This window comes from Piliocolobus tephrosceles, chromosome 4 (assembly GCF_002776525.5).
Source record: "Piliocolobus tephrosceles isolate RC106 chromosome 4, ASM277652v3, whole genome shotgun sequence".
Classification (NCBI taxonomy): Eukaryota; Metazoa; Chordata; class Mammalia; order Primates; family Cercopithecidae; genus Piliocolobus; species Piliocolobus tephrosceles.
The window spans coordinates 121,783,944-121,793,761 of NC_045437.1; the positions used below are offsets into that span (position 1 = coordinate 121,783,944).

At 50.9% G+C, this 9,818-nt stretch overlaps 1 protein-coding gene across 5 annotated transcripts in view; it reads left to right on the plus strand.

The window, feature by feature from the left end:
• Nucleotides 1-9,818, plus strand: part of SLIT3 (slit guidance ligand 3) — a 630,484-nt gene that overhangs the window by 593,447 nt on the left and 27,219 nt on the right. For all 5 annotated transcript variants that reach the window (XM_023218903.1, XM_023218901.1, XM_023218904.1 and 2 more), the window contains 3 exons: nt 1,613-1,710; nt 5,544-5,683; nt 9,235-9,328. In XM_023218903.1, coding sequence (XP_023074671.1) covers nt 1,613-1,710; nt 5,544-5,683; nt 9,235-9,328 — 332 coding nt within the window. The remainder of the gene's footprint in view (nt 1-1,612; nt 1,711-5,543; nt 5,684-9,234; nt 9,329-9,818) is intronic.

Here is a 9,818-nt window from a genome sequence, read left to right on the forward strand (position 1 = left end):
ATAACAATCACACCAATCTCATAGGGTTGTTGTGAACATGATATGCCATCATGAATGTAAAACACTTAGCATGAGGCCTGGAATGGAAAATGTGCTCAGCAATGTGAGTGAGAATCAGTATTATAGTTTCCATTCCACACCGACTTTGAGAAAGGGGCCCTGTGTTGTTATGGTTTAGGATAAAACCAGATACCAGCCCAAACTGCACTCTCCCTGTCCCCCTCCAAGAAACCTCTGACTGGCCCCTTATCTGGGACAGGGCACGAAGGGAACCAGACGGACATGGCGCATGCCTTCCAGCTGCTAGAGATAGGCCTGAGGCTCTGGCATTTGAGAGGGTCCACAGCAGAAGCTGTCCTGGGCCTAAAGCTGTCGGCCTAGTTGGCTGCAACGTCACAGCCAGGAGGCCCCAGTTCCATTCCATCACATCACCGGCAACAGCAGAAGAGGGAAGAGGATTTTCTCAGGCAGATGGCGAGCAGGTGGTGTGGCAGTGGGCGGGCTCCCATGATCACCTCCACCTGGTCTGTGCCAAGTCGCTGAGCCCAGGGCCCAGAAAGGATGCGGCAGTAGCCTCCACAGACCCCACGCTACCAGGTCCTGCAAGGGACTGCATACCAAGACTTGGGTGAGCTTGGTCCTCTCCCAAGGGAGAAGCAGGAGCCAGAAGGCCAAGAAGAGTTGGGCTGCTCCCTGGGACCGTGGGTCTCAGGGAGCTCAGTCTCTACCTTGGAGCTGCCTTCCTCAGGGCTGCTGCCCTCGGTGCTCCTGCTGCCTGGCACGCTCCTCTCCCCACCTTCCACGCAGTTGGCTCCTTCTCAGCTCACACATCCCCTTCAGAGGGGCCTGCTCCAAGAATCCCACACCACCCTGAGCTCTCTATTGCCAGGGTTCCCTGCCTGGCCTAACCTCAGGCTTACCTTCAGAACTTTAGAATAAATACCAAAGCCTGGACCCTACTGCCCATCAATCCAGGGTGGTTCTCTGGGGGTTGTCACTTTGTAGGAGACAAGGTCTGCTGGCCACACTTCCGCCTTCTTCCCTACTCAAGTTGTGGGTTATATTTAAGGTTCAGTGAGGCTCACGGTAATGTTATCTTCTAGCATTTACAGAATACCTACTAAGTTCTAGGTGGATTACACACTGTGTAACCTTTTCCTTACATGAAAGCTCAAGTTTAATTCTCATAGCAACCCTGTGAGGTGGATTTGGAGAGGTCAAGAGGCTTTTGTGAAGTCACGATCAGCCAAGCCAGATGGGATGGAGCTGGAATGTGAAACCAGCTGTATGTGAATTCAGCTTTGCCTGAAGACATAGCCTGGGCTCTTGCCCTGCAGTTTGGGATAGAGAAGGGTGCAAAGTCTGCGAAGTAGTGAGGCTGGAGCCTGAACTCTGGGCTTCTCATCACTCTTCACCTTCTCACGGTGCAGTGACTAGGGGTGAGGGCTCCCATGAGTGGGCTCCAAGTCACACAGCAGGCCTTTCCCAGGGGCTGCTTGTTGTCATCTCCCCAGCCTCATCCCAGAGCATGCTGGAACCCCTGAAGTCCCCTGGGCCATGGCAGCCCCGGAAGGCCCCCTAACCAGGTGCTTCTCCCTCTTTTGCTCCTCAGGGCAAGGACTGCACTGTGCCCATCAACACCTGCATCCAGAACCCCTGTCAGCATGGAGGCACCTGCCACCTGAGTGACAGCCACAAGGATGGGTTCAGGTAACAGCTCACCCCTGGCCTCCCTCACTGTATTATTTTGTTCTCACACTGCTAATAAAGACATACCTGAGACTGGGTAATTTATAAAGGAAAGAAGTTTAATGAACTCACAGTTCAGCACAGCTGGGGAGCCTCACAATCATGACAGAAGGCGAAGGAAAAGCAAAGGCACATCTTGTATGGCAGGAGGCAAAAGAGAGCTTGTGCAGGGGAACTCCCACTTATAAAACCATCAGATCTCATGAGATTTATTTGCTACCATGAGAACAGTATGGGAGAAGCTGCCCCCATGATTCAGTTATCTCCACCTGGCCCCACCCTTGACACTTGGGGATTATTATAATTCAAGGTGAGATTTGGGTGGGGACACAGCTAAACCATGTCACTCACCTTGGAGGGCTCCCTGGGCAGGCTAAAGAAGCAGAGATTACACCCAGCGAGGGCATGCCCAGGGCCTGTGCTGTACTGGCCCTGTATAGGAATGATCTCAAGGCTCTTCGTACCCTGTAAGGGAAGGACAGTTTATCCCCACCGTGCAGATAAGGATGTTCAAGCATCAGAGGGACAAATCCTTTGCCCAGAGTTACATTAAGCATTGGTACAGGGATTTGAAACCAGGTCCCAACCTCATGCTTCCTATAAGGGAGGTGTCCGCTGCTGGCTAAAGTCAGAGAAGGACTGGGTGAAGGCTTAAAGACCGCCCGTCTGGCACTTCCACCATGCTTTTCTGAGTTATAAAATAAATAGCATTGATTATATGCTGACTATGCCAGGTACCAACTAGTCAAGTATTATCTCATTTAAATCCCTACATGACCCCATCCAGTAGGTAGGTATTATCCTCATTGAACAGACAGGGAAGCTGAGGCATTGAAATGGACTTGCTCTAGGTCATATCTCCTGATGCTCATTCCTGGATCATCCAAGCCCACCTCCAGTCCTCTTTCCTTCCTGACATTAACATTTCAAGAAGAAAAGGGAATAGAAGTCACTTAGGTTTTTCTCCTCCCTGTCCTAGGAATGGTATTAGGCTTCCACCCAAACCTCAGGACCCCTTCCTGCTTCCCACCTTCCCCAGCAGCTTTCAGATGCCCAGTTTTGCTGGCCTGTGACCCTGACAAAAACAGACTGTTGGGAACGGGCTCCTTTGGCATCCCTGGGGAGCCAGTTGGGGGGCGGCAGCCCCTTGGCAATAAAGGTGGGGGCACCCCATGCCAAGCCACGTGTGGGTGTCTTAGAGCTCAAGTTGCAACCAATTAAATATCAAAAGCACTCTGGCCAGAGGCTGCTGTGTGGTCTGGGGAAGAAATCAAGTTCTGGGCTCCTGGTTCTCTTCCCCAGGGAACCCACCCGCCCGTGTGTCCACCTGCCAAACCAGCTCCATCAAGCTCTGCCTCCTGAAAAGTGAAATTCAAGGCAGAGTTCCTTTTCCTGCCTGGAGTCAGCCAAACCACCCACTCCTGCTGGCTCACGTAGAGCAGGGGTGAGGAGAAACTGCAGGGAAATATGGAGGTGGCCACGGGACCCCAGCCAGGAAACACCCCTCCAGGGCACACAGCCTGGGCTGCCCCACCCAGGCAAGAGATGGGGGTCAGATGAGGGAAGAGCTCCCCGCTTCAGGCAACTGTGTTTCTCCCATCTCAGCTGGAGGTTCGAGTGAGCAGAAATATCCCATTTCCGTCTTTAGTTGAAGGGTTTCAGATGAACTGAAAATATTTTTAGAACTTAGGGGAAAAGGAAAAGGGCCCAGATCTACAGGATCAGGGAAATCGGGTGGAAGGTTAAGGCAATGAGGCAGTTGCTAGTGGTGGGAGAGATCACATGCACTCCTCAAGGAGTAGGGAAACTCTTCTGCATCGGGCCAGCACCTGGCGGGTGAAGGGGAGCGGTACTTGTCAGGAAGCTCCCTTTTGCTCCCCTCTTCCATTCTAGAGTAATTCCATAGGGCTGCCATAACAACCACAGACTGGGGCTGCAATCACCAGAAATTTACTCTCTCACAGTTCTGAAGGATAGAAGTTCGAAATCAAGGCGTCAGCAGGGCCGTGCTCCCTCTGAGTCTCTAGGGGAGGGTCCTTGCTTGTCCCTCCCTGGCTTCTGGTGTTCCTGGCCATCTTTGGCATTCCTTGGCTTGTGGCTGCAGCACCCCTCTCTCTGCCTGCATAGTCACCAGTGCTCTCCCTGTGTCTGCCTTCCCATGGCCATCTGCTTTTAGAGACACCTGTTATATTGGATTAGGGGTCCACACTCTTTCAGCAGGACCTCAACTTAACATCACATCTGCAAAGATCCTATTTCCAAATAAGATCACGTTCTGATGTACTCGGGATTAGGACTTCAACATATCTGAGTCCTCAGCATCACCAGCCTCCTCATACACATGCTTCTCTAATCTTACTGCATTGCCTACTCACAAGAACAGCAAAGGCTGGCAGAGCAGGCCACACAGAAGACCAACACAGGAGACGAGGTCTGCTCTCATCCCCACAACCAACTCATGGCTCCAGGAGTCTCCTCGACAGCTTTCCAAGGTTTCCAATGAAGACAGGGAGACATCAGCCTCCTTCCACCCCGTCACTCCTTTAGCAACCTCTCTTTCCTTGACCAGCCACCATATCTCACTGCCAGGTAGCCCTAAGGCTCTGAGGGAGCCAAAGTAACTGGTCTTTAGGAAAACAAATGGGCAACGCCATGGTTTAGGACTTTCAGAAACCTACCCTCTGGCTCTGAAGAAGTAGCCTTTTTCCTGAGTGCCCAGGTCCCTAACAGGAAAAAGGAATTAGTCATACAAATAGCTGCTCACTCCGCCCCCCACCCCCACCCCCACCCCTTCCGCACAGCCTTTATTTGTTCTAACTGATCTTGCATGCCCAGTCCTGGGGATATGACCAAGATCAGGCAGAGATGCAGGCAATTGAGGTTTTTGTCCAAGAGATTTAATACTGTAGAGACAAGTGAAGGAAATGCATCTTGCTGGCCCACAGTGTTTGAGGCCAAGTAGACCCGAAGGCCTCATTCTTGGCAGGAGACGGATCTTCCCACTCTAGCCTTCGTCCCCCAGAAGCTGGAGGGGCTCAGAAGTAGCAGGAATACATCATGGGGAGAAATGGCATCCCTGAGGAACAGTTAAGGAAGTAGGGTGATTTTGTGCAGAACTAAAGCTTGCTAATGGGTTCCGAGCATTTTCTATGTGCTATGTACCCTTCTAAACATTTTGCTTGTATAATCTCATTCAATCTCCACAACCACCCAGGTCAAGGTCAAGCAGCTAGAAAGTATCAACTAGAATTCATTCCCAGAAAACCCGGGTGCAGAGTCTGGGACCTTGGCCACTATATTCTGCCCACCCCCTGAGATAGAAGCCCTGAGATAGAAGGGCTGCCATCGAGTAAAAAAAATAATCACTTAAAGGAGGATGTTTATTATGCTGTCTCTCTTTACCTGCAAAAGAGATTGTGCCTCAGAAGAGCTGAAGGAAGGGAGGTTTGGAGGACAGCTGGAAGAATTTAAGCCATATCCAGGAAACCACTTCCATCTGGGGGAGTGATGACACCGGCCTTGTCAGCGGACAGTAGCCCTGGAGCGAGGCAGGCAGCATGGGCCGGGGAGATAGAACATTGCCTAGAGATGGGGTTGGATGAAATGACCTTTTAGGCTCCTAAGGGTCTTCCTGCTCAGGGCCCCAAGGTCTCACGTGTCCAAAGTGCTTTCTCAGACCTTCATCTGAAGGAGAAACTAATTGTATTTCCCACCCGGTCTTCCTCTCTGCCACTCCAACCCACCTCTCTTCCTGACCCCTGACTCCCCTGCTCCTCACCCCACACATCCCAAAGCTGCTCCTGCCCTCTGGGTTTTGAGGGGCAGCGGTGTGAGATCAACCCAGACGACTGTGAGGACAATGACTGCGAAAACAATGCCACCTGCGTGGATGGGATCAACAACTACGTGTGTGTCTGCCCGCCTAACTACACGGGTAAGGATCTCATGATTGTGTGTATGGCTGGGTGGAGGGGTGTCGCTAGAATACCATTTTCTTAACTTCTTCCAGGGACTCTCCTCCTCTCTGCCTGAGGACAGAGACTAGGACCCCAAGACCATGCTATGCCAGGAGGGGCTCCACAAAGGCCTGTTTGCTTCTCCGTCTCCTCCACCACCAGCCACCAGCAAATCACTACTCCTTCCCACTTGAAACAGAGTCCCAGGCTCTTTAGCTGCTGTTCATCTCATTGCTGGCCATTCCCTCCTTTAGGGCCCCTGTAGACCCAGTGGTGTTTGAGGCTGGCAGAGAGGTGCTTGCATTGTGTTTATGCTTCCTCCAGGTCTAGTCAGCCGTCTCTTGAAATCCACATTTTCCAGGTACCCAAGCTAGGAGCTAGGGATACAAAAATGACCAAGACAGAGTTCCTTCTCATAAGAAGTTTATAGTCTGGTGGACAGAGGCATGGATTCATTAGAAAGAGAACATAACATCTATAAGCCCTGGGGGTGTGGGATCACAGAGGAGGAACCTAACCCAGCCGGAGAATCCAGGAAGGCTCCCGCAAGAGATCATTCCTCAGGAAGATCTTTCCACCCACCCATGCCCCAGACACAATACCTTTATTTTCCTACATTAATAGCCCCTAAAAAGGGCAGTTAAATATATCATTAGATTGTGAAGCAAAATGCTACCAATTTTGGTGCAAACACAGCCCGCTTTGTTATGAGATCAACCAAAAGTAGCATATCCCAGACTGGAATTCCATGAATTTGAGGAAAAGTCCCCATGAGATAAGAAGTTTGGGAAGTAGTGCATATAATAATAACCTTCTTCTTGGTGTACCATGATACAAATTAGCATATTAGAGGTTCTGAAAATTCCTGCTTTAAAGAAAGCTGTTTGTTTGTTTAACTTAGCAGTTCCCAAACTTATCTGATCTCAGAGCTTCTCCGTTACCCCACCCTCAAACACTATTCCCAGCCCAGAGATCTTGTGTTGCGAGAAGCACTTTTAGGAAATACCAGCCTAAGGCAAGGAGAAAATGAGATGGGGAAGCTCAGGGACTCCCATGCCCTGGACTACTGGAACCAGGCTTTTATGTCAGGAGTAAAGTGGGTGGTGGGAAGCTGTGGAAGATGAATAGAAGCATCCCTAAAGATGGCAGAGAAGGAAGCCAAGTGGCTCCCATTATCCCTCATAGCCCATACCTTTATCAAGCCTCCAGCCCAACAGACACTATCCCCAAGCACACTCTTGAAACTGCAGGAACGTACCACCACCAACTGAGAAACCCACTCGCTGTAATAATCCTGGGCTTCCTAGGAACCCAGACAAGCTTCTGTGCTGGGAGAAAGTGTATGGAAATCTGTGGGGGCCGGGTGCGGTGGTTCACGCCTGTAATCCCAGCACTTTGGGAGGCCAAGGCAGGCAGATCACCTGAGATCAGAAGTTCGAGACCAGCCTGGCCAACATGGTGAAACCCCAGCTCTACTAAAAATACAAAAATTAGCTGGGCATGGTGGTGGACACCTGTAATCCCAGCTACTCGGGAAGCTGAGGCAGGAGAATCTCTTGAACCCAGGAGGCGGAGGTTGCAGTGAGCTGAGATCCTGCCACTGCACTCCTGCCTGGGAGACAGAACAAAACTCTGTCTCAAAAAAAAAGAAAAGAAAAGGAAAGGAAAGAAAGAAAACTGCTGAGGGGTTACCTCCCCTTCCATCTTTTATCTTCTGAGAGTAGAATTGTAGCCAAGAGTTGCATTAGCAACAGGCAACACTTATTGTGCACCTACTGTATACAGACTACTAAATTAGCCACTTAGAGAGACCAAGAAATCTAAGGTATGCCCTCAGCCCACAGGGGCTTCTGGTCCATGAGAAGAATCACCATATAGAGTCATTGGTCAAGAAGAATCAGCTTAGTGCCAGAAGAGAGATGACAGAAATCCCAGTAGTGAAAATGGAGAGGGCAGTGCGGCTCTAACAAAGGCTTAGTGGCAGGGGAGGGGCTTGAACTGAATTTCGAGCAGGCAGATGGGCAGCAGGAGGACACTGAGGAGGCATTGATGAAGTGGTTTCCTGCCACAGTTGAGGCCTACCTGGTGTCTGCTGTTGACCAGGGTGCACTGCTGATTTGTTGCACTTTGGTCCTGAGAGTGAGTGATTGTATAATCTCATTTAATGTCCACAACTGCCAACGTCAAGGTCAAGCAGCTAGGAAGTGTCAACCAGAATTCATTCCCAGGAAACCGAGGTACAGAATGAGGCTTGGTGGTTTGCTGTGTCCCGGAAAATGTGCAAGTCCCACACAGACGCTTGTCTGCTTCTCTGGGTCTCTCCAGATGACAAGGAAGAAAGAGGAGGCTTCTCAGGAACACAGTGCCCTCTGTGGTTTTGAGAGGCTTAAGGCAAAATTTGGAGAGGGAGGCGTTCAGTGCTCCCTCCCAGGACATGGTTGGGGTCAGTCTGTCCCCCCCACAGCAAAGAACAGACTTAGGGGCTGTCTGTTATTCATTACCCTGCAGCCAGCCCTCTGGACCTACCTGCCTATACCCTGGGAGCAGGAGCCCGCCCTGCTGCCACTCCACTCCTGGAGAGAACGTTCATGGTTAGACCTTTCCCTGTCTTAGATCACTCTCCATCTGGCTTGACCAAGTGGAATTTGAGGAAACCCAAAACTCAGATCTTAAAAGCTGGTGTTGCTTGGGAGCTGCTGTTCTGCCTTACCACCCTCCCCCACATTTCTAAAACACATTTTCAGGTGGTGTAAGCTTTTCAGGGCTTATCTGCAAGGGCCATCCCTGGGTATTTATGATCCATTAGGTATTTTGTAGCACTGCAGACTTCAAAGGCAGTGTGTCTAGAGACCAGAACTTCAAATTCCTTTCATACTTCCTTCCCTGAAAAATCCAAGGGGCTTACTTATCTGTAACAGGTGAACTGGGCTGCTAAGCCTTGTCTGTGTCTCGAAAGCCTCCTCTGACCTCCTGGGGGAGGCTATGGGTCCCCCTTGTGCTTCCACAAAGTTTGCCCTTCTGGTCCCACCTACAAGTCTGTGTTGTAATTACCTGCTTGTTTGTAGATCTTCCCAAATAGGCTGTGGGTAGGACAGGACCCGGCCACTGTTGTGTCCCCAGCACCTGGCACAGGGCCTACCACACAGGAGGTGCTCAGTAAATAAGTGTGGAATGAATAAAACAAATGAATAAGCATGGCCCAAAGTCAGGACCAGGCATCCTGTGCTCTCAGCTGCACCTGCCCCTGCCCTTGAAAGTTCAAGTAAAACAGCCAAATGGTGATGCTAGGACAGTGTCCAGGAGGACACCTGGAATCTTCCCGTGGTCACTGCCAAAGAAACCAAGGCAGAGGTGCAGGAGGATACACAAGGAATGAGAAGGCAGGACTCCTGACGTCCATGCCCACCTGACCGGGGGCTGGATGAGTCTGATCTTCTGGCCAGGATACCCCCCCGCCAATCCTCTGATCTTCTGGCCAGGGTATCTCTACCCTGCCGGAGGCCTGAGCTATCTCCCCTCTCCATGCCAGGTGAGCTATGCGACGAGGTGATCGACCACTGTGTGCCTGAGCTGAACCTCTGTCAGCATGAGGCCAAGTGCATCCCCCTGGACAAAGGATTCAGGTAAGACCTGGCTTCGTGCCCCCAGCACAGAGTCCATGAAAACTCTGCCTCTAACAGTCTAGGTTTTAGGCAGTCTCTGGTCTCTCTGCATGCTCTCTCTCTCTGTCATGTGCTTCTCTGTATCTCTGATTCAGCCATGAGCTAATTCTCTCAGTCTCTGTTTCCCTATGTGTGCCTCTGTCTCTCTGTGGGCGTCTCTAAGTCTCTGTAGATAGGTAGGTAGGGAGAGAGAGAGACAGAGACGGAGAAAGATCTACTCTTTCTCTTCCCTGCACCTTCTTCCTTGCCTCTCCTTTCCCACCAACTTCCCAGTGCTCTCAGCATATCCCTCCTTTCCAGAGCTAAAAAAGTAGAGCAATTCCACTGGGGAAGCAGAGTCTAAAGCGTATTTGGTCACCTTCTCCATGTGCGGCCTTCACAGTATGCTGCCCCTCCAGTCTACAGCAAGTTTTTCAGCTTATGCACCTGTTGCAGGGGAAGGGGACAGGAG